The 25,138-nt window shown below is 37.8% G+C and overlaps 1 protein-coding gene across 3 annotated transcripts in view; it reads right to left on the bottom strand.

The window, feature by feature from the left end:
* ATP7A (ATPase copper transporting alpha) overlaps positions 1 to 25,138 on the bottom strand; it is a 137,515-nt gene that overhangs the window by 4,069 nt on the left and 108,308 nt on the right. For 2 of the 3 annotated variants that reach the window (XM_003135200.4, XM_013990937.2), the window contains 11 exons: positions 23,409 to 23,536; positions 21,620 to 21,774; positions 21,276 to 21,410; positions 18,789 to 18,983; positions 16,395 to 16,577; positions 12,978 to 13,194; positions 6,802 to 6,948; positions 5,444 to 5,586; positions 2,993 to 3,196; positions 2,368 to 2,485; positions 348 to 450 (listed from right to left, as the gene is read on the bottom strand). In XM_003135200.4, the coding sequence (XP_003135248.1) occupies positions 348 to 450; positions 2,368 to 2,485; positions 2,993 to 3,196; positions 5,444 to 5,586; positions 6,802 to 6,948; positions 12,978 to 13,194; positions 16,395 to 16,577; positions 18,789 to 18,983; positions 21,276 to 21,410; positions 21,620 to 21,774; positions 23,409 to 23,536 (1,728 nt within the window). Of the gene's footprint in view, positions 1 to 347; positions 451 to 918; positions 1,047 to 2,367; positions 2,486 to 2,992; positions 3,197 to 5,443; positions 5,587 to 6,801; positions 6,949 to 12,977; positions 13,195 to 16,394; positions 16,578 to 18,788; positions 18,984 to 21,275; positions 21,411 to 21,619; positions 21,775 to 23,408; positions 23,537 to 25,138 lie in introns of those variants that run through there. The other variant, XM_013990938.2, reaches the window with a different exon arrangement.

Below are 25,138 nucleotides of genomic sequence, written 5' to 3'. Positions count from 1 at the left end.
TACTAGTTTGAAATAACCAAATGTGAACTAGGCACTCATTACATTCAAAAATGAAGAGATTTTGCCTGGTATGAAATGCATAAAAGTGGTCTCTGCTAGAAAAGCAGCTTAAAAGGAGTTGCACAAGGTCATATGATCAGAAATCCTACTTCTCAGAGCCAGTGTACTAGTTTTTACCCCATTCAGTGCTTATGGTTGCTAGGTACAGACTACAAAAGACGATAATTACATAGCTTGACACTTATTATTAAAAACAGTTTATGTGTATTGATCAATACAAAAAAACCTGGCAAGAATATGGATAAAAGGAATACAAAAGAGAAGTGTAAGCAAGCCTTCATACTTACAGTTTAAGGAAGAGAGAAGAAAGTACTACTGAAACAGATGAAGCAGCCATTGCAGCAGATCCCATCCAGGGCTGCAAAACCAAACCAATGGGCAAAAAAACTCCTAGGAAACAAGTCTGGATTAGTTAGAGCAGACAGACAGTACTAGATGGATTACCAATGTGTTCCTAATATATACATACAAATCATTTCCTTGTTTGAGATTTATTTAGCAATTTATCCTCCTGTAGGTAGAGATTTATGCTGTTGTCAATTTTTCACTTAATGGAGTGTTGCTATGAACATTCTTGTACATGTCTCCCTATGAACGTGTTTGAGAACCTCTCCAAGGTACATACCTAGAGGTGAAACAGCTAGGTTATAACACATGTAGACCTTCAACTTCAGGTAGATAGGCCTCAGTTGTCCTCCAAAGTGGCTATACCAGATCATAATCCCCCCAATAGTGTATGAGAGTTCATGTTCTACAAACTCATCCACCCTTGGCTTGGACAGACATTTAAAAATTTGTTCATACGATGAGGATGAGACAGACTTACTGTAATTTTAATTTTTTATGTGCTTACCTGTATTTTTCTACTTTTTCTACAGTGATCATATATTACTTGTATAATTTTAAAAAATAACTTGCTCCATGAATCAATTTCTCCGGGCTCTGACTATTCTTTTACTCTTTGTCCTCTCAGCATCTGTGTGTCCCTGTTGGAGACACACAGATCCTCTTGATAAACAGCTTTGTAATTGTTCTCATGTCATTTCATGTCCTCCTTTGGTTTTCAAACCAGAGAGAACAAGAAGAAAGTGGTAACTTTTTCTTATGTAATTACTAATGCCTTCCAAGACCCTAAGTAACAGGGATGATCAGATGCTTATCAAACAATTCTAACCTGCTTTTTCTTGGTTAAATTCCTTTGTTCAATCTCTCTCTCTCTCTCTCATCTGGTTCCAAACTTAAAAAAAAAAAAACTGCTGGCTATTAGAAGGCTAAGAAAATTCTCTATGCTATAATTACAAATGTAACAAAACTGTTGCAAGACATGTTTCCTTGAAAACTCCATCTTGTCCTTCTTTACTTTATCCCATCTTCTTGTCTTATTTTATCCCATCTTCCTTCTTTGGAAAAACAAGTCACAGTGCTGGTAAATGACTTAAGTTTAAGAGCAAAGACCTAAAGGCATAAGTGACTTAAGCTTAAGAACTGTTATGTGCCTAGAGGTCAGAGTAAGAGCTTAACCCTTTACCACCTAAGTGGCTTTCTAAACAAACCCTGTATCATCCACCCATAGCCACTCCTCACTTAATCTCACAATAAAAGCAGTGTGGTTTCTTGAGGCAGTGCTCTTGGTCCCTGAGATCTGGAGTTCCCCGGTGCTCTTGGTCCCTGAGACCTTGAGTCCCCCGGCTCCCACCTTTACTTAAGATAAATGTCTCTGTGTCTTGTTTTATGTTAACTATTTTTCCTTAAGTTCCACAGCACCCGTTCTTCAGCCCCATCCTGCTGAGCTGGCCCCGGCACAAAACCAAAAGGGATACAGAGTAAAAAAAAGACCAGAAAGAAATGTACTAAAATATCAAAAGTAGTTGTGCTTGGGTGGTGGTATTAAAGGTAAATTTATTCTCTTCAGCAAAAAATAAGTGAAAAGGTATATAGTACATATGTGTGTATGAGTATATAGAGAAAGAGAAGAAGCAATGTTGCAAAATACTATTAACTGGTGAATTTAGGTGAAGGGTATACAGGTTTCTATTGTATCATTTTTTCTTGTTTATGTAGGTTTGAAATTTTTGAAAATACATAGTTGGAGGAAAAATAAGGTAAAATAAAATAAACCTGCAGACTGCTTATATGTTCCAGGCCATAATGAACATGCTGAAAATTAAAATTATTGATTTTAATATTATATCTCACCATACCAGGGCTACATAAAAAACTGACAAAACTAATAAGACAAAAACTTCCAATATGATAGGACTCTTATGACCTCAGAAAAAAAAGCAATACAAGTCAACTATTACATACCAGCAGCTATGGGAATTCCAATCAGATTATAAATTAGAGCAAAGACAAAATTTATCCGAATCCTCTTGACTGTCTTCCTTGATAAGTCAATACTTGCCACTACGTCCAGAAGATCATTCTGAGAATAGAAATATTTGTGGTATTAGTGAGGGACTCTAACATAACTAGTAACTTGTATTTGATACCATATATACTGAAGACAATGTGTACTTTAGGGTAATATGTGAATTAACTACAAATTTCAGATATTGCTAAAAATTGGACTCAATCTTGCAAGATGTTTTTCAGGAAATTTTTCTCAGGGTTCTGAAAACACTTCTAGGGTTGTATGCTGGTACAGGAACTAAATCCCACTAAAATAACCTCAGCAAGTATTTGTTGATGATAATCTTAAAAGTATATTCCTGAGTCTTATTCTTCACTTTAGAAGCTTGCTTTGCTGAATTGAAAAAGTTTGGAAGCAATAAGTAAGACTTTTCATATTATTACCATCTTGAATTCTCCTTGTCTCAATGACTGGGAGCATGGGAATTAGAAGGACAGAATAGCTGTGTTCAATATATGATACTATGCCTGACCATAAGAGCATTCTCACACTCCTCAAAGGTCAGGCTACAGGACTTACCCTTATCAAAACCACATCAGCTGCTTCAATGGCTACATCAGTGCCTGTGCCAATGGCAATTCCAACATTAGCCATTGCCAGAGCTGGGGAGTCATTGATTCCATCTCCTACCATTGCTACCCGTTTCCCCTCCTCTTGAAGTTGCTTCACCTTAGCAACTTTGTGGGAAGGTAGAACTTCAGCAAACACCTTAGTAATGCCAACCTGTTTTAGGGAAAATAAATTCCACTCATTTCAAGAAATACTACTGAGTACCTGAAATATAACTCAGCAATAATGAGCATATCATTTTCTACCCACCCAGATGCCCAAATTTTAAAATACTAACATTCAGTGATAGTAAAGGATATGGGGAAATTAGCTCCCTTATACACTGCTGGTGGGTGTGTAAATTGGTACTGTCATTTTGGAGGGCATTTGGCAGTAGCTATCAAACTGCACACATCAATTGGTTCAGTAGTTCTACTTCTAGCTATATTGTTGCCATACTTGCAAATGCATAAAAAGATGTATGCCCAAGGATGTCTATTACTGCTTTATTTATAACAATGAAATTTTCAAAACCATATAAATGCCCATTATTAGAGTAGTAATTAAGTAAATTATGATATATCCATACCATGGAATTCAATGTAACAATGTAGAAAGAATGAAATAACTTTATATGTTCAAACTTGGACAAAAGTTCCAAAACATATATATTGTTATCTAAAAAAAAAAGCAAATTGCGTGAGTTCCCTTCCTGGCTCAGTGGTGACCAATCCGACTAGTATACATGAGGATGTGGGTTCGATCCCTGGCCTCTCTCAGTGGGTTGAGGATCCATCATTGCAGTGAGGTGTGGAGTAGGTTGCAGATGTGGCTCAGATCTCGAGTTGCTGTGACTGTGGTGTAGGCCAGCAGCTGTAGCTCTAACTTGACCCCTAGCCTGGGAACTTCCATATGCCACACCTGTGGCCCTAAAAGGCAAAAAAAAAAAAAGAAAACTGGAAGTTCCCTTGCAGCACAGCAGTTTAAGGATCCAGTGTCGCTGCAGCAGTGATGCAGGTAGTAACTGTGGCTTGGGTTCAGTCCTTGGCCTGGGAACTTCCACATGCCACAGGAGCAGCCAAAAAAAAGAAAGAAAAGAAAAAGAAAAAGAAAAAGAAAAAAATTTAAGGCATTCTCGGGGCTCATCAGTAATGAACCCAACTAGTATCCATGAGGATGTGGGTTCAATCCCTAGCCTCGCTCAGTGGGTTAAGGATCCAGCATTGCTGTGAGCTGCTGTTTATGTTGCAGAAGTGGCTCAGGTCCTGCGTTGCTATGGCTGTGGTGTAGGCCTGCAGCTCAAACTCTGATTTGACCCCTAGCCTGGGAACTTCCATATGCCATGGATGTAGCTCTAAAAAGAAAAAAAAATGATCCAATTTATCTTGAAAATACCAGAATTGGGGAGTTCCCACTGTAGTGAATCCAACTAGTATCCATGAGGATGCAGGTTTGATCGCTGGCCTCGCTCAGTGGATTGAGGATCCGGTGTTGCTGCAAGCTGCAGTGTAGGTCACAGATGCAACTTGGATCCCATGTTGCTGCTGCTGTGGCGTAGGCAGGTAGCTACAATGCTGATTCAACCCCAAGCCCAGGAATTTCCATATGCTGTGGGTGCTGTGGATGTGGCCCTAAAAAGCAAAAAAAGGAAAGACAGAAAGAAGGAAGGGAGGGAAGGAAGGAGGAAAATACCAGAACTGTACATCTGTATATGAACATATATGCATATGAAAAATTGTAGGGGGTAGGGCTGCACAGGGAGCATGGGTAAAGAGTGACTTAGGCTTTTTACTTTACAGCCTTCTGTATTTTTTATACAAGACTGTATTTATATATTACTTGTGTTATTTAATAGAAGAGGGGATAAGGCATTCCAAAGTAGAAAAGACTAATGGGAGAAGTTTTAGAGATAAGGCAAATGTAGAGGTCAGTTGTAGAAAAATGCTATGTCAAAGTGGTACCTTAAGAAGATGGCTCCATCAGTGGTATCCAGGATGGACTAGAGAGGGATGTCCATGGAGCTACTGCTGTATTTTAGGCATGAAAATATCAGAGCCTGGTTTAGGCTGGCAGCACTGGTGAAGACTATGGGTAACATTTCAAACTATGTACAGTCACACTCAAGCATCTCATGAAAGCAAATTGCTTTTTGCCTATAACAGTTACAGGCAAAACTCTAGGCAGAAGTTCCTTGGTGGCTCAGTGGGTTAAGGATCTGACGTTTTCACTGCTCGGGTTGCTGCTGTGTCGAGGTTCAATCCCTGGCCCAGGAACTTCCAAATGCAATGGATGTGGCCAAAAAACAAAAAAAAAAAAACTATAGGTAATATGAACTTTTAGCACCTGAAGGCAAGAAAGAAAATGTACATAAAGAATTAGAAGTTACCACCTACTCCCATCCCAACTAAATAAACCCATTACCTGAGAAGCAATAGATCTAGCTGTTTTACTGTTGTCTCCAGTCATCAGAACTACTTCTAAGCCCATAGATTTCAGAATATGAACAGCCAATTCTGCTTCAGGCTTCACTGTATCAGCAATAGCTATCAAGCCACACAGTTCATCTAATATAGGAGCACCAGAGAACAGAATTTAGAATATGGTGAATGCAGAATAATATTCTGACAACATTTCAGAAAGAAATTAATTTTGTTAAATAAAGTTTTTCAGGGCTTGGCTTAACTCAAAATAGACCACACAGACCTTATACCACAAACCCTCCATACTTGGTTATGAAAATTTCATAGAATGAGGTAGGGGTTACTAATGAAGGTAATGATAGGAAAATGAAAAGAGACTTTACTGGATACGGAAAGATTGATTTTCCTTCTTTAGAGAAGTATTGGCCAATAGCCCCAAACACTTTAGCTAACTGAAAGGCAAATGAAACTGAAAACTAACATTTTTTTTCAAGATGAAGGAGTGAACGGAAACTAAACTGGCAATTTATATTGGAGAAAAAAATTACTGCAAGTAGTTATTTTATTTTAAAAACAGAAGTAAAAACAAAAGTAAATGGTATTTTCTGCTTCTTTCTGGGCCATATAGTAAGATACTATCTTCATACTAGGCAAGGATTAAATCTCACAGCTAGAAACTTACCCTAAAGAAATAAGTTAACAAAAGAAAACACCTAAAACCTCAGAGATGTGGTATTATTTACAATAATAAAATACTAGGAATGGGTTAAATTTCCAACAGGAGAATGATTAAGTTAATTATAGCATATAAGTTTGATAAATTGGGCCACATTGAAATAAGACTGGAAAATATTTATTATTAAATAAAATAAGGCAAAATAAAACAGTATGTATACAAAGATTTTACATTTTTATTCAAATTTATTGAGGAAAAATTTATACACAATAAAACACACTCACTTAAAAATAGTTTATGTACTAATACTGTAAATCAGTGTGTGATGTGTATGTATATATATATATATCCAGAAATGGAATATATGCAATTAAAAGTGACACTGTGTTAGGATGATGAGATTATGAGCATTATTTTACTTTGCTATAATCTTAATATTATGTTATTTTTAGGTTTAAAAAATCCTTGATTAGCTTTTTAAAAATAGGCTACAGAGGAAAATAACAAACCTGGACAAATGCAAAGGAATTTTAAATTAGTTAACAATTATGTATTGCTAACATTTCTACTTTGCATTCAGACTGCCTCTGAATAACCTTCATAGTTCAGACAGCTCTCAAAAATGCACATAAAACAATAACTGAGATCACATTGAGTCATAGTGTTCTTAAGGAAAACCTTACCATCAACCACCACTAATACAGCAGTCCGACCTTTTCTCTCATGTTCAGTCATGGAATCATCTATATCGTTATTAATGACAAGACCATTTCTAATCATCCACTCCCGGTTACCAATGAGAACTTTGTACTGCTGAGCATTAAGACCATCTGAAAAAAAGTACAGAAATAACACTTAGTGAGCTTGTTTAATATTTATAACAATGCTGCAAGGGACATTCTTCCTGTCTAAACTTGCACAGTCACTACATTGATTGTGGGGTTTTTTTGGTAGAAATCAGCCTACAACAATGATTTCCAAATGTTCAAGAAACATACTCTGCTCTTCCATGCCTCTGGGTCCTTGCACATGTTGCTGCCTCCACCTGGAATGTCCTCACCTCTCCTCTCCAAATACAACTCCATCATATTCTTCTAGAGCCAGTTCAAATGTTACTTTCTTGGTGACGCTTTCCATCTGACCTTTCCCTATCATCTTTCCACAGCAATTGAATTAAATTCAAAATATTTCTTGTGCATCATTACAACCATGAGTAGTTGGATAAGAACACAGAATCACATAGATGTCTCATCTTAAATGTGTGACCACTAACTTTAAGTGGACCCTTAGTGCTGTCTGGCAATTCTACATTTCCCTAGTCCATTCATTCTCCATTCCTTCTAGAGGTTATTGTATACCTTCTCTTCTCTCATTCTCTTACCAGATGATGACTCTACTTCCTACTTCAGGAAGAAAAGAAAAGCAATCAGAAGAGAACTTCCACAAGCTTGCATTGCCACATCTACCCAACTACCTGGGCCTGTGTATCAACTGATCTAGCTTCCCTTCTGGTATTATAAATGGCCCCTAGTCCTATTTAAACACAACTTCTCCATTTGTGCACTAGATTCCCCCTCTTTTGTCTATTTGAGAACATCTCTCAACAATTCTCCCCTGTCTCTCATGCATAACCATATTTTATATTTCTGCTATACATAGTCCTATCTTTAAAAAAAGAAAATGAAACAACCCTCTCTTGATCTCATTTACCACTCTAGCTACTGACTCATTTCTCTGGTTCTGTTTATAGCAAAAATTTTTTTTGTTATTTCCCCAACACAATTTTTTTCCACTGTACAGCATGGGAACCCAGTTATACATACATGTATACATACTTTTTTCTCCCATTATCATGCTCCATCTTAAGTATCTAGACATAGTTCTCAGTGCTACACAGCAGAATCTCATTGCTAATCCATTCCAAAAGCAATAGTTTGCATCCGTTAAGCAAAATTTCTTAAAAGTATTGTCTCTGTTGGCTGCCTCTAATTCATATCCTCCCATTCTCTCACTCCACTCCAATAAAACCCACTCCAATAAAATTTTTGTCTCTGTTATTCCAAGGAATTGTTCATAGAGTACACCAGTGAACTTTAATAAATCCAATGGCTAACTCTTAATCCTCATATTACTTGTTATATTAGCAGCATTTAACACAGTTGATCCCTCCTTGAAATACTTTCTTCACTTGGCTGATCATCACATTCATATGAGTTACCTCCTCACTCACCACTTCTTCTCAGTCTTCTTTGCTCTTCCTTCCTCATATTCCTGACCTCCTAATTAGTAGTACTGCAGGACTTAATCCTTAAACCTCTTCCCCTTCCCCCATGTACTCTCACTCCTTGGTGATCTTATCCAGTCTTATGGCTTGAAATACCATCTACATGTCAGTGCTATTCAACAGAACTTTCTGTGATGTTGGGTATGTTCTACCTCGTCTCTGTTTAATACAGTCACCACTAACAACATGAAGCTATTGAGCACTGAAATGTGGCTAGTATCATCAAAAGGTTGAATTTTAAAATGAATTAAATTTTAATTAATTAAAAAATTTTAACCTATTAACAGTGATTGTTTTTATTTGTTCTTTTTTTTAATTACTTAATGAATTTTATTACATTTATAGACGTACAACAATTTTCACAACCAAATTTTACAGAATTCTATCCCAAACCCTCAGTTAATTAACTTAAATTTAAAATAGTCACATGTGGACTTCCTGTCTTGGCACAGCGGAAAGGAATTTGACTAGGAACCATGAGGTTATGGGTTCGATCCCTGGCCTCACTCAGTGGGTTAAAGATCTGGCGTTGCCATGAGCTGTGGTGTAGGTCACAGACTCGGCTAGGATCCAGCATTGCTGTGGCTGTGGTGTCGGCCAGCGGCTGTAGCTCCAATTAGACCCCTAGCCTGGGAACCTCCATATACGGCGGGGGCGGCCCTAAAAAGCAAAAAAATAAAAATAAAAAAATAAAATAAAATAAAACAAAATAGTCACATGTAACCAGTAGCTACAATATTGGACAGTACAGATCATTAAGTGGATGACTCCCAAGTCTGTATCTCCAACCCAGTTTGATTCCTTTGAAGTTTAGGCCTGTGCAGCCAGCTGCCTACTGGATATTTCCATTTATACAACATCTCCACTTGAATATCTAACAGGCAATCAAACCTAACATGGCAAAAAGTGAACTCCTGATCAGTTTTACTCAATACTGCCCCTCTTGTGATCTTCCCCATCTTGTTTAAATGGTACCTCCATCCTTCTAGGCTGCTTAGGCCACAAAGTTTGGCCTAATTCTTAACTCCTGTTTCTCTCATACCCCAATTCCAATCTGTGAGAAAATCCGACCACTTCTTATGAACTCTGTTGTTATTACCATATTGGTCCAAGCCACCATTATCTTTCACCTACAATATGACAAGACCCCATCAACTCATTTCCCTGCCTCTGCCCTTGCCCTAACCCCCTTGCAACAGTATATTTTTTTTAACCAAAGCAGCTGGAGTAATACTTTTTAAATGTTAGGTTCTTTCACTCCTATACTCAAAACTCTCCAATGAAGGAGTTCCCACTGTGGAACAGTGGGTTAAGAATCCAACTGCAGCAGCTCAGGTCGCTGCAGAGGTGTGGGTTTAATCCCTGGCCCAGAACAGATGCAGCTCAGATTCAATCACTGGCAATGGGAACTCCATATGCTGCAGGTGGCAGCCATTAAAAAAAAAAAAAAAAAAAAAAAAAAAAAAAAAAAAAAAAAAAACCAAAAAACCCTCTCCAATGGCTTTCCATTTTAGGGTAAAACCCAAAGTCCTTTCAATGTCCTTACATGATTTAGTCCTATAGTACCTCTCTACCTCTCTGACCTCATCTCTTATCCTTTTCCTTCTCATTTATTCTCTTCTAGATACACTATTCTCCTAACTGTTCCTCAAACTAGTCAAGCACACTCCGACTCAAGGCTTTTGTACTTAACATTCCTCCTGTGTGGAAGGCTCTTGTCACAGATATTTACATAGCTTTCTCCCTTCCCCTCCTCAGGTTCTTGCTCAAACATCACCTTCTCAATGAGACCTACCCTGATCAGCCCATATAAAACAGGACCTGCTACTCCCAACATTCCCTATTATCTCTTGCCCTTCATTTTTCTTCATAGCACTAGTTTCAACAGACAGACTATATTTTCTTATTTATTCTCTCACTATCTTGCGTTCTTTCATCAGGAATATAAATTCCATGAGACAGGGAAGTCATCTATTCTGCCCATTACTGATTCTTTAGTGTTTTGACCAATGCTTAATAAAAGCTGTGATGTGAATGAAATTACTATGTATCAGTATGCTTGATACTAGGAGTTCAAAGACAAATAATAAAGATATCAGCTAAGTAGAAATCAGACAGGTAAATAAAGAATTATCACGCAATGTACCTAGTACATTAAGGACCGCTATGACTAAAAGAGCAAATATCTCTGCCTATATAGGTCAGTCAGTGAAGGTTTCAATGAAGAGAGATGTGAGCTGAGTCTTCAAAGATGAGAAAATAGTAAATGAAATTATCTATTAAGTGTGAAATGACATGATGTAAGGAGAAACTCTAAGGAATTCCATATGAGATGGAACACAAAGTACATGGGTTGCAGTGGAAAAAGACAAGATGAATCATTCCAGGAGACAGGAGACATAGTATGGGAAAAAGATCTTGAACAAAGTCCAGAGAGAATGGACTTTGTCCTGTAGGAGATGGAGAGCCTGTAAAGTCAGGATTCTTAATAAATTTCTGTGGAGAGGCTTTAGGATATATACAAACCGCAAACACAGAAATTTTCTGAGGGGCGGGCATAGCTTTTATCACATTCCTCCAAAGATCCATGACTCAAAAATAGGTTATAAACCACTGCAATAAAAGGTACTAGTAAAAAAAATGATATAATCAGACTTCCATGTTAGCAAAATAAATTAATCACCCCACAAATGGCTGGGGAGGTGGGTACACTTAGGTGTGTATATCATGTTTTTAGTCAAATGGACAGACCAACAATAAACTGCAACTTTAGCTGCAGACATGGATTTTAGAGGAGCAGTAGAAACATACAGGTGGTAGAATAAGCAATAAGCATGAGTGAGATTGTACAGAGAGAGTATGCAAAATGAGAAAAATATAAAGAACAAAACTCTGAAGACACCAACATTTAAAAGCAGGCACAAATGAACCTTTCCATAAAAAAGAAAAGAATAGACCTGTGGTTGCCTGGGGGAGGGGGAAGGAGTGGGAGGGATTGGGAGCTTGGGGTTAAGGGATGCAAACTATTGCTTTTGGAATGGATTTACAATGAGATCCTGCTGTGTAGCACTGAGAACTATGTCTAGATACTTATGATGCAGCACAACAATGGGAGAAAAAATTATGTATACATGTATGTGTAACTGGGTCCCCATGCTGTACAATGGGGGAAAAAAAGTGTTGGAAATAACAATAAAAAATAAAGTAAAAAAAAAAAAAGGTAACACTGCTCAAATGTCATATTGTAGAGAAAAATCAACTGAAAACAAGCATGCAAAAGTATTTTGTAACTTTTCGACTATAAAATAAAGGGATTTTTATTACCACTATAAAATTTTTTTAAATAAATAAATAAAAGGAGAAAAGAAGAATCAGAGGAAGATTAGAAGGAACAGTCACAGGAGTTTCTGTCGTGGCTCAGTGGTAATGAACCCAATTAGTATCCATGAGGATGCAGTTTGATTCCTGTCCTTGCTCAGTGGGTTAAAGGATCCAGCGTTACTGTGAGTTGCAGTGTAGGTTGCAGATACAGCTCGGATCTGGCATTGCTGAAGCTGTGGCAATAGGCCAGCAGCTGTGGCTCTGATTAGACCCCTAGCCTGGGAACTTCCATATGCCATGGGTGTGGCCCTAAAAAGACGAAAAAAAAAAGAGGAAGGAAAGGAAGGAACAGCCATGTAGGTGAAAGGGGAATCTCGAGAAAGCAGAAGCATGGAATCAAGAGAGAAAAAAATTTTAGGAGAGAAGAAACAAATGGTCAACATTGTCAAATGCCTTAGTGAGGTCATACAGCAATGAAGGCTGAAAAGTGACCACTGATTAGGGGAATAAATGAGCTCATCAGTGGACTTAGAATAATTTCACCAGTATGGATGAGACAGAAGTCAGATTGTACAGTGAAGAAGTGAATTCAGCAAGCCTGGACTACTCTTTCTAGAAGCTTGGATATTAAGGAAAAGAAAGATAAGACAAAATCTAGATGCGAAAACAGAGACTTTGATGGAGGAATGTTTATATGTTTAGGAAAAGGAGCTACTACAGAGAGTTAGAAAATAAGGAAGCAAGGAGACATTACGGAGCATGAAGTTCCTGAGGAATCAAGAGAAGGTGGGATCTAGTACAAAGATAAGGGGATTCATTAGGCAAGAAGAAGGATACTTCTTCCCCTGAAAAAGGGAAACATTCCAGGCAGAAAACCTGAAAGAACACATCAGAGAACCTTAAATTTCTGTGTGAAAAATAAGCCAGATAATGTGCTTAGGGAACTAGGGGAAAGGCCATAGGATACAAAAGGTTTGGAGCAGCTGTGGTGAGAAATAAAAGAAAGATAGCTGAACTAAGATGGAATATCAACTAAAGCTAGACTTCATCAACCTCTACTGTAATCAAGGAGCACAGTGGGAAAATGTTCTTGAGTAATTTGAGTGAAATAATTATAAGTCCTATGGTAAAATTGATTTGAGAGAATGAAACCATGATGCTGTTCTTTGTTTCTTATATAACAGTTTGGATTATAAAGTTAGGTATCTGTTCATAACTGTCCCATAATTGGTACTACAAAGAAAATTAGCTTACTTGAGAGGTGAGCATCAATAATCATGGAAGACGAAGTTGATGACTGTTCATTACTTGCATCTATTTGAAGCAGGGATGAATTTTTAATATTATTTTCCTCTATTTTCCAGTTATTCTTACGTAGCAAGCCTTCAATATTGGTGACTTTACAGCTAATACCACAGCCTGGCACAACCTGGAAATCTATGCAGGTACCCAAGGTTTCAGTGTCCAGTTCCTAACAAATAGAAACAGAAGGATTTCCTCTGCTGTTCTAATAATCCAAGGTCATCATTAGCAAGAAAAAGATTAATGCTGGTTAATTCTCAATGTTTAGACACATGCTATATGCCTAGTTAATTCTAAATGTTTAGAATTGTCACTTATCACTGCCTATTTGACAGTGGATTTTCATAAGGATGAAGGAATAGACCATTGAGTATAATGTTCAAAGTCACAGGAGAACCTCAGAATCCTTTTTTTTAAATCCCACTCTGTAAGCTTTAAATTAGATTTAGGGAAATAAAATGTGGAAGGTCTATCAGTATTATCTGTCCCTTCCAGTAGAGAATTACAATTTAAATACGTATGCATGTATTTATTTATTCTTTTTGGCTGCACCCATGGCATATGGAAGTTCCCGGGCCAGGCATCAAACCTGTGCCACAGTAGTGACCTGAACCACTGCAGTGACACCAGATCCTTAACCTGTTGCATCACAAGGGAACACCACAAGTTAAATATTTAATTCTATTGTCAAGTCAGATTTTTCTATTCAGTACAGGGAAAAAGGTAACAAAGAACAGGGCCTTTAGTTACCAGAGGGCCTCTCTAATATGTTTCTGTGTCCTAAGTAGGCCAAAGAGTTCTGGTGGCCATCATTATTTGCTGGCTCTTTATATCTTCATCCTTTCTGTTACTTAATTTGGGTGTAAAAAAAGCCAGGTCAGTAATAACTAAAGGTTAAAAAGGAAAGAACAGGAGTTCCCGTCGTGGCTCAGTGGGAAAGAATCTGACTAGCATCCATGAGGACACAGGTTCAATCCCTGGCTTCGTTCAGTGGGTTAAAGGATCTGGCATTGCTGTGAGCTGTGGTGTAGGTCACAGACCCGGATCAGATCCCATGCTGCTGTGGCTGTGGTGTAGGCTGGCAGCTGTAGCTCTGATTCAATCCCTAGCCTGGGAACTTCCATATGTCTCGGGTGTGGCCATAAAAATACAAAAAAAAAAATTTAAAAGGAAAGAAGAAATAAAGAAATGGCAACACCAATGGTAGAAATTGCCACATTTTAACTGTGAAATTATGTGAGATAATTTACAAACAACTTGTGCAAATCAATAAGAAAAAGGTAATCTTGAGAAAAAAATAGGCCAAGGAGTTCCCATTGTGGCTCAGTGGTTAATGAATCCGACTAGGAACCATGAGATTGTGGGTTCCACCCCTGGCCTTGTTCAGTGGGTTAAGGATTTGGCATTGCCATGAGCTGTGGTGTAGGTCACAGATGCGGCTTGGATCCCGCATTGCTGTGGCTCCGGCATAGGCCAGCGGCTATAGCTCCAATTCGACCCCTAGTCTGGGAACCTCCAAATGCCGCGGGAGTGGCCCTAGAAAAGACAAAAAAAAAAGAAAAAGAAAATAGGCAAGTACACAAACATATAGGGTATAGAAAAAAATCAAATGGCCAATACACATGCAAAAAGGTGCTCAACATTATTCAGAATTAAGAAAATGCAAAGTAAACCATCAATGAATAAATATATTTTACTTAGCGAATTGGAAAAAATAAAGCATTGGCAAGAATGTGGGGAAATAGGCATTCAAATTCTGGTGAAAGTTGCAAGTTCCCTCATGAGTCAATAGGTCAAGAATCCAGCATTGTCACTGCTGTGGCTCTGGTTACAGCAGTGGTACAAGTTGGATCTCTGGCTTGGTAACTTGCATGCCCCAGGTGTAGCCAAAAAAAAATTTATGGTAAAGGTATAAACTGGTACACCCTTTCATGTGGATATTGGTAATATTTGTCATTGGTGATACTCATCACAATTTAGCTGCATGTATCCTTTGATCTAGCAATTGCACTGATAATCATTTAACATAGAGATAAACTTGCAAAAGCTGACAGTGTACATTGTACACTGTAACTGTACACTGAAAGAGTCAAAAACCCCAATTATACAATAGAATATAATATAGTCATTATAAAACAATGAGGCTGATCTTTACATCTTGATATGGAAAAATCACTTAAACAAATTTTATAAGGTACCAAAGATTGGTCATTGTATGACCTTTCTGTAAAGTTTAAAAAATAATAAATGGTTAACATATGCACAATTTTATGAATATACTAAAAATTATTGAACTGCATTCTTTTACAAGAGTGAACTTTACAGTATGTGAATTTTATCTCAATAAAGCTGTTATTTAAAAAGATTGTTGGAGTTCCCGTCGTGGCGCAGTGGTTAACGAATCCGACTAGGAACCATGAGGTTAAGGGTTCGATCCCTGGCCTTGCTCAGTGGGTTAAGGATCCGGTGTTGCCGTGAGCTGTGGTGTAGGTTGCAGACGCAGCTCAGATCCTGCGTTGCTGTGGCTGTGGCGTAGGCCGGTGGCTACAGCTCCGATTCAACTCCTAGCCTGGGAACCTCCATATGCCATGGGAGTGGCCCAAGAAATGGCAAAAAGACCAAAAAAAAAAGAATCCCACTGCAGGAGTTCCTGTCGTGGCTCAGTGGAAATGAACGTGACTAGGATCCATGAGGATGCAGGTTGGATCCCTAGCCTCACTCAGTGGGTTAAGGATCCGGCATTGCTGTGAGCGGTGGTGTAGGTCGCAGACTTGGCTCAGATTCTGCATTGCTGTGGTTGTGGTGTAGGTGGGCAACTGTAGCTCCAACTCTAGGAACTTTCAAATGCCGCAGGTGCAGCCCTAAAAAGCCAAAAAAAAAAAAAAAAAAAAAAAAAAGAATACCACTGCAACGGCTCAGGTTGCTGTGGAGCAGAGGGTTTGATCCCCAGCCTGGAACAGTGGGTTAAAGGATTCAGCGTTGCCACAGCTGTGGCTAGGCTGCAACTGTACCTTGGATTCAGTCCCTGTCTAGAGAATTTCCATATGCCCCAGATGTGGCCAATAAAAAAAGATTGTGAACAAGTTAACACAAACTTTGGAAAGAGGAATTACGGAAGGGGGCAGGGAATGAGGCTTTACTTTTTTATTACATAACTCTGAACTATCTGAATTTTCCTACCATAAATATGTATTACTTCTATTTAAATTTTTAGTTGACAGGTTGATTACAGTTAATTTCTCTTGTCATCTTTACACTTTTCTGTATGAAGAAATTAAGACAACATACCAAAAAAATGAGAAAACACAAACCTCTCTAGCTCCATACCAACTATATGTGTAAATCATATAAACAAGGGAAAAATTGTACCTGCTTGCAATATTTGGTTATGGCTGCTCCTAGAGGGTGTTCACTGTTACTTTCAGCAGTTCCCACAATGGCCAGGATCTTACTGCGTGATATTCTGTTACTTTCCACTAGAACTTTTACTTGATTCACTACTGGGGTTCCATGGGTAATGGTTCCAGTCTTATCAAATACCACTACCTTTACCTGTAAGAAATTAAAATACAATGTACCTATATGATTTGATAATTCTTAACATCAGCTTTCCAGAAATGAGAAATAGGTTTACTTTAATATACATTACTACTTTGCTTCTTAATAAACTGACCTTTGATTTAATTGGAATTTGAGAGAATAAACTATCTTTGGGAGAATAAAAGGAAGGGAGAATAAGGGAAGAAATACCCTTAGTTATGCCTAATAGCCCTCTGTTGCAAATGTTCAACATACTGTAGATATATGCTAACTAACTAAAACTAATTGCCAAGGGTTGGCTGTTAATGGGTAATTAAGAGGTTCCTCTAGTCCCTATAGGGAAGGAAAAAGGCTTTCAATAGTAATGAATTATAGACCTATAGGGGAAATCTGGGCAGCAGTCAGATGGTAGAAGAGAAAGGTAAGTAATTAAGTTGAAGTGTGCACTAGGTAAGACCTTCCGGGTTGCTTTGACTTTATTGTATCTAAATGAGAAGCTTGGTCTGAGAAAAAACAGCTCATGGAAACAATGAGTGCAACTCACCCCAGACTGGAAAAAGGAAGAGTCTAGAATTAGAGAATATAGTCACCTCACAGTAAACTCAGAAAACAAACCTTGAGAAATGAATATCTTGAGGAATTGAGATGAAAAGAGGTCTGACAACTAAAAACAAAGCATGATTATGGACAAGAGAAAAAATAGCTATAAAGGATATTAGGGACTTAGGAAACTAGAATATAGCCAATAGATTAGATAATAATACTCTATCACTATCAATTTCTTGGTTTTCATCTTTGTACAGTGGTTATATATGAGATCGCCCTGGTTCTTAGGAAAGGAGCCTCATATATCTGCAGTGAAGAGTATATGGGAGGTCTCTGTGCTACTCTTGCAACTTTTATTTAAGTTTGAAATTATATTGAACTTTAAAATTACTATAAAAATTAGTAGCCTGTATTTACTGGCTACATGAGGTTCCAAATCTGTCCTAAGCTGTGTTCTCTGTTTACTACGTGCATCTGTATATAGTTTATATTCTTATAATAAGAATATACTAGAAGGAATATGGTTTTAGTTGAAGTCAAATAGCCTTATTTGAGACTATAATGGAAATTTTAATATGAGACAGATAAAGGATATTAGGACAAGATTATACTCCTGAAGTCACAGTTACAAATTGTCAGCTGGTGGCAGCAAAGGCAGAGAAACTGCAATGCAACTACAGAGCACTATCTAAGGTTGAAGAGCACAAACATGGAGTCACACACAAATAGGTTAGAAGCCTGATAGGCTTGGGCAAATTTTCCTGAGCAAATACTTATTGTGTCTTGCCCTAAAGAATGGTCTAATATGAGCTGGGATAGGACCCCAGGTTTTCCACATCAAAGTCTACTCTAAAGAAAGTTGGTCTTGGGGGAGGAGGGGCAGAGAGAAGGACTGGCAGTTTGGGATTGGCTATGCACACTGTGGTATATGGAATGGTTGGCCAACAGGAACCTGCTGTATAGCATAGGGAAATCTGCTCAATGCTCTGATATCTATATGGGAATGGATATGTGTATATGTATGGCTGAATCATTTTGCTGTATAGCAGAAATTACCACAACATTGTAAACCAACTATACTTCAATAAAATTAAATTTTTATAAATTCTAGCTGCCTTCACTCCTGTCACATATCCCAAACTGAACTTAGAATTTAAGTCAGCCTTCATAATTGCCTATATTAATATTGATTGTATACATAACAATTGTATATATTTTCATAATTGTATATGGCATCTTTATGATTTTATTTAACAAGCTTATGATTCTCATTCACACTTTCCTGAGTTTTAACTCCATTTTTTCTCTACCCAATATCCTGTGATAATCTATATGGGAAAAGAATCTGAAAAAGAATGGATGTGTGTACATGTATAACTGAATCACTTTGTTGTACAGTAGAAATGACCACAACATTGTAAATCAACTATACTTCAATAAAACTTTTAGAAATGATAACAAATGAGAGTTGGTCTGGAGTAGTTTTAAAGATCTTAGATAACAAAGACCAACCCAGGGCAGAACGAAAATGACAGCTTTCCTATCTCAACTCTCAGGAGTAGTGCCAGAAGAGGTTCAATTTATGGACCATGTGGAAATAATTTAAGACTTTGTTTTTCAATAGAGGTGTAATTGCTGGTTTAGATGAGACAACTCTCAGTTCTGGGAGTATCTTACCTTATGAGCCATCTCCAGTGGCTCACCACCTTTGATTAGTATGCCATTTTGAGCACCTACTCCTGTACCCACCATCACAGCAGTTGGAGTGGCCAGTCCCAGTGAACATGGGCATGCAATGCACAGAACTGTGATAGAGGCTTGGAAAGCAAAGCGTATTATTGTTTCTGTTTGGGAGATACTTCTGTTGTAGCCCTTGAGAAGAAAGGCATGAATTTTGATTATTGATTTGTAGCTATATAATACAAAATAAGCAAAGTTCAACTCTATTTAATTAAAACCACAATTGTGGAGTCACACATAATCCTACCTAGCTACCAATATATGTTTTAATTACTAATGAGAACAGGAGTTTTTCCTTTTATGAATAAATTGTTGACATAACTGGTAAACAAGTCACAGTCCTAAAATCAAGATTTCAATGTTGCTGATTCCAAAATTTTTCTGATTTTGGAATAAATATAAGGAACATAAAAGTCAGCTTCCTCTCCCTCATTTTGAGAATAAGTATTTTATTAGGGACTTTCAAAAACAGCTGCAAACATGGGACCTAATTCACAACAAATTTGATCCTGAACAAAAAGAATTCTTTATTTCTGTATACTAAGACCATAAATCTATTTTTCACACTAAATAAAGACAATGGAAAAATTGCCCAGTTTGCAAAGGTTGCTTAATCACAATAAATTTCAATACAACTCTTTTGACAAAATGATGTGAACCAAGTATATCTGGTAGTACAGCTCTTAGTGACATTGAATATTTGCTTGTGTGGGTAAATATGACTGAAAGTATTAGGGGAAATCCCATAAGATCCCCTGAACTCAGGAGAAGAATTCCTGAAGGACACACATTTCAAAATACTTCCCAGCAATCCTATTATTCAATGAAGGCACAGCCAATGGGAATTAATTAGAAACTTTTTTATATTGTACTAATGACCCCATCACGGAGTAGATACATAATTGTTATGATTCTACCTTTCTTTAGTTGAAGGACAAACAGCATGAAACAGTGTACAACATGGTATTTTTAAAAGAAACACAACAACGTAAGACTTTCTTAGTAATAATGGTTTTTTAGCGCTGTGTTCTTACTAAGTTCTCCAACACTTAAACTAAGTGATCACCTAGAGTTATACACACACACACACACACACACACACACACACACACAGAGTTTTCAGGGATTTTCATAGACATCTAAACTTATACTTTTATATATGTCATAAGTGTATGTTTTCATCTACACTAATTCCAATCCTAAAATTTAGGTACTGTTATCACTATATTACAGATGACAAAACTGAGGATAAGAGAAATTAAGTGGCTTAAAGGTCATATCGCTAATATGAGGCACAGTCTAGGACTACACTTTATGACACCATACTTAGGAGACTATCATAGAACTAGAGAGAAGCAGACAATAACATTATATTTATAAATCATTCAATAAATAGAGCTGAGATCCCAATGTTTTCCTCAATATATGTATAGTCGTTTGCCAAAGCAAAGTCATACTAGGATTGAAACTAAAAATGTGAAGGTTCAGTACAGGCATAGCTTGGATTTATTGTCAGTTCCAGACCACTGAAATAAAGTGAGTCACATGAATTTTTTGGTTTCCTAGTAAATGTAGAAGTTATGTTTATACTATACTCGAGTCTATTAAGTGTGCAATAGCATTGTATCTTTAAAAAAAAAACATGTACAGGAGTTCCCACTGTGGGGCAATGGAATTGTGGCCACGCAAGGATGCAGGTTCAACCCCCTACCTGATACAGTGGGTTAAGATCCAGCTTTGCCTCAGCTGCATCATGGGTCGCCAACTATGGCTCAGATCTGATCCCCGGCCTAGTAACTCCATATGCTACAAGGCGGCTTTAAAAAGAAAAAAAAAATGTACATACTTTAATTTAAAAATATGGCATTGATAGACTTGCTCAACACAGGGTTGCTACAAACCTTCAATTTGTAGAAAACACAATATCTGCAAAGCGTAATAAAATGCAATAAAACAAGGCAGAAGTTCCCATCATAGCTCAGTGGTTAACGAATCCGACTAGGAACCATAAGGTTGCGGGTTTGATCCCTAGCCTTGCTCAGTGGGTTAAGGATCCAGTGTTGCCGTGAGCTGTGGTGTAGGTCACAGACTCGGCTTGGATCCCGCGTTGCTGTGGCTCTGGCATAGGTCAGTGGCTACAACTCTGATTAAACCCCTAGCCTGGGAACCTCCATATGCCGCAGAAGTGGTCCTAGAAAAGGCAAAAAGACAAAACAAAAAAAAAATCACAAGGCATAATGAAAAAAATATTTACAAAATGAAATCTTTTATATTTACAGAAATGCAAATGTTATTCTTATTATCCTCTCACTCCAGTCTGTTAAAGATACCAGTAATTATTAAAGTTCTTTTCTAATTAATTACTTAGTGCAAAAATTCACAAACTGTTTTTTATATGATAAAGAGGTGTTATAAGTCACTCACAGGAAAGTAGGTTTCCATGATTTCAAAATTCGCAAATCCAATTATAATCCAAACCAAAAGGGTAGCAATGGAAATAATAACGATAAAAGGAACAAAGTAGCCACTGAGTTTGTCTGCAAACTGCTGGATAGGAGCCTAGAATTTAAAAACAGTAATAATGATGCATCAAAGTCTTCTTTTGATAATGAATACAGAGTATAGTTGGTATTGAACACGAATATTTTAATAAACTCCATATTAATACAACTAAAATTAATCAAAGGAAATATAAAAACTAGATCAAGATTTATGCTGAGAGGGCTTTAAAGAAAATATTTTCTGTTTTTCCTAGGGAGTTAAGTTACCTTTGATGTTTGTGCCTCCTCCACAAGTTTGACAATTTGAGAAAGAGTTGTGTCTGCTCCAACATGAGTTGCGCGTATAAGGAGTGACCCATTCTGGTTAATAGAACCTGCAATAACAGTGCTGCCAGATTTCTTAGCCACAGGCATTGCCTCCCCTATATAAGGAGTAAAGATAGATTTAAGGAGCATAAATAAATGCTATCTTGAAATGTACCATTATTTGTTAATTGTCAAAAAATATCTAGAAAGGAAATTCTTATTTCACAAAATAGAATCTGGACAAATGCCTACGTGAAAGTTGCCCTCTCTTTTTCCTTATGTAGTTTCTGGGCCAAACCCAGGAATACATATTTTAAACTGGAAAAATCTAATGTCGTAGCACTTATTGGCAGGTACTTTTGGAGCTCCACTCTAGTCTTAGATCACTGGTTCTCAATCTGTTCCCAAGGAGCATTTAAGAATGTAGGAGAGAGTTCTTGTTTGTAATAACTACTGATGGGGCATGGGGTGCTGCTATTCCAATTTAGAGGGTCGAGGTCAGGGATATTAAATGTGCCATAACATATAGGACAGTTCCCTAGAACTAAGAACTGTCCCATCCAAACTAGCAACAGCAGGAGTTCCCATCGTGGCTCAGTGGAAACGAATCTGACTAGTATCCATGAGGACCCAGGTTCAATCCCCTGACCTTGCTCAGTGGATTAAGGATCTGGCATTGCTGTGAGCTGTGGCATAGGCTGGCAGCTACAGCTCCAATTTGACCCCTAGCCTGGGAACCTCCATATGCTGCAGGTGCAGCCCTAAAAAGACCAAAAACAAACAAACAAACTAGCAACAGCATACCTACTGAGAAACAGAGAATCCTAAATTATTTCCATAGAGTTTATAAGCTGAGCCTCTTCTGGCACTATCTTCTTTTTTTTTCTTTTTCTTCTTTTTGCCTTTTCTAGGGCCGCTCCCACGGCATTTGGAGGTTCCCAAGCTAGGGGTGGAATCAAAGCTGCAGCCACCAGCCTAAGCCAGAGCCACAGCAACGAGGGATCCGAGCCGAGTCTGTGACCTACACCACAGCTCACGGCAACGCCAGATCCTTAACCCACTGAGCAAGGCCAGGGATCGAACCCGAACCTCATGGTTCCTAGTTGGATTCGTTAACCACTGCGCCACGATGGGAACTCCGGCACTATCTTAAATGAGACAGGAAAGGCATCATTTTGGTTCTGCTATGGATTTGCCTCAGTTATAATAAGATCTCTAAAACTACTCAAGACCAACTGTCTTTAGAGTAGTTTCTGATGTGAAAAACCTGGAGTCCTATCCCAGCCCAGACTAGACCAGTCGTTAGAACATGAAGATACCTAGACATAGATATTTGCTCAGGAAAAATTGCAAAAATCTATTGGGCTCTACAGAGGAATGAGACAACTTACTCTGGTTATATATTCTAGTAATTAACAATCCTCAGTAAAAAAAGCATTCAGCAGCATGATTAAAGTAAATCTGTAGAAGCTGGCTGAATACCATTCTAAAAAGAACTCATTCTCTTTGCTCATTATTTACTCACTCCACAGTTTCTACAAAAAGCTCTTCAATTTCCATGCAAATTTTTTTTTGGATGTGCCTCCGACATGTGGAAGTTTCCAGGCCAGGGATCAAACCTGAGCCACAGTGGTAACAGTGCCAGATCCTTAACCCACCTAGCCACCAGGAAACTCTCATGCTTATTTTTAATTAACACTTTAGATTCACTTCACTTTTATATCATGATCCTCTCTCTGAAAGAACATACCTGTGATGAGGGACTCATCTACCATAGAATGTCCTTCAATAACACGCCCATCCACTGGAAACTTGCCTCCTGGAACCACTTTAATGATGTCTCCACGTTGTACAAGTTCCACATCCACTTGTTCTTCACTGGATATAAGTTAAAATAAAAAGCATCATGACAATATGTGTCTCCCCCTGACCTTTCCATGCAAGTTTTTTAGTTTATATCATGTTTGTGGCCCCATAATTGCTACCAATGGAAGTTAATACCAACATTTAGATAGGAACTACAATGTTAATCCTTTTCAGTGTTGGGGAATAACTCAGTACCTAGCACAAAGTGGCACTCTAAATATTTGTAGAATAGTCATTGAACAAATAAATGAAAGCTTTAGAAATTTAGAAAAATTATTTAAGTAATTTATTGTGTAAATTTGCCTAAAACATTTTATAAGGAAAGAAATTAGAAATGCTAAAGAATGAAATCTAATCAATCTGTTAGCTCTATCTTCTAGTTTACAGATAATATAGACATTATAGAACAAGTTAAATGATTCCAGAAGGAAGTAGAGACAAATTCAGACTATGGGATATTCTACAGGACAACCGATAGATGTTTTCTTTAATAAGTCAATTGTATGGATAGGGAGGAGTGGGTAAGAAGGAGTGAAAGAGAACCAGCTGGAGGAGCTATTCTAGGTTAAAACAAACATGTCAGGAAAAAGACAAATACTGTATGATATTCACTTATATGTGGAATCTAAAAAATACAACAGGAGTTCCCATTGTGGCACAGCAGAAATGAATCCAACTAGTAACCACTGAGGATGCAGGTTCGATCCCTGGCCCTGCTCAGTAGGTTAAAGGCTGGCATTGCCATGAGTTGTGGTGTAGGTCACAGATACAGCTCAGATTCAGCGTTGCTGTGGCTGTGGCGGAGGCTGGCAGTTGTAGCTCTGATTTGACCCTTAGCCTGGGAACCTCCATATGCCGTGGGTATGGCCCTAAAAAGAAAAAAGAATACAACAAACTAGTGAATATAACAAAAAACAGATTCACAGATACAGAAAATAATCTAGTGGTTACTAGTGGGGAAAGGGACAATATAAGGGTAGAGGATTAAGAGGTACAAACTACCATGTATAAGCTACAAGGATATATTATATAACATAGGAATTAAGCCAATTATTTATAATAACTATAAATGGAGTATAACCTTTAAAATTGTGAATCACTATTGTACACCTGTAACTTACATAATATTGTACTTCAAATATAACTCCATAAAATAGTCAAAAACCAAATATGTCAGTCAAATGCAATGATTCATGGACCTTGACTGAATTTCATTTCAAACAAAGAAACTTAAAACATTTTGGCAACAACAGGAGAAATGTGAATATGGACTGCGTATTAGCTTTATTAAAGAATTACTGTTCATTTTGTTAGATGCAAAATGGTATTATACACAAATATGCCCTTTTTTAGAGAAACTACAGGAACACTGGCAGTAATACTAGATGACTGGGATTTACTTTATTTATTTATTTATTTATTGTCTTTTTGCAATTTCTTGGGCTGCTCCCGCAGCATATGGAGGTTCCCAGGCTAGGGGTCTAATCGGAGCTGTAGCCACAGGCCTACACCAGAGCCACGGCAACACGTGATCCGAGCCGCATCTGCGACCTACACCACAGCTCACCGCAACGCCGGGTCCTTAACCCACTGAGCAAGGCCAGGGACCGAACC

Source organism: Sus scrofa, chromosome X, assembly GCF_000003025.6.
Source record: "Sus scrofa isolate TJ Tabasco breed Duroc chromosome X, Sscrofa11.1, whole genome shotgun sequence".
In the NCBI taxonomy this organism is placed as follows: Eukaryota; Metazoa; Chordata; class Mammalia; order Artiodactyla; family Suidae; genus Sus; species Sus scrofa.
The sequence above is the reverse complement of the archived record's forward strand: the minus strand, read 5'-3'. Positions and strand labels throughout refer to the sequence as shown.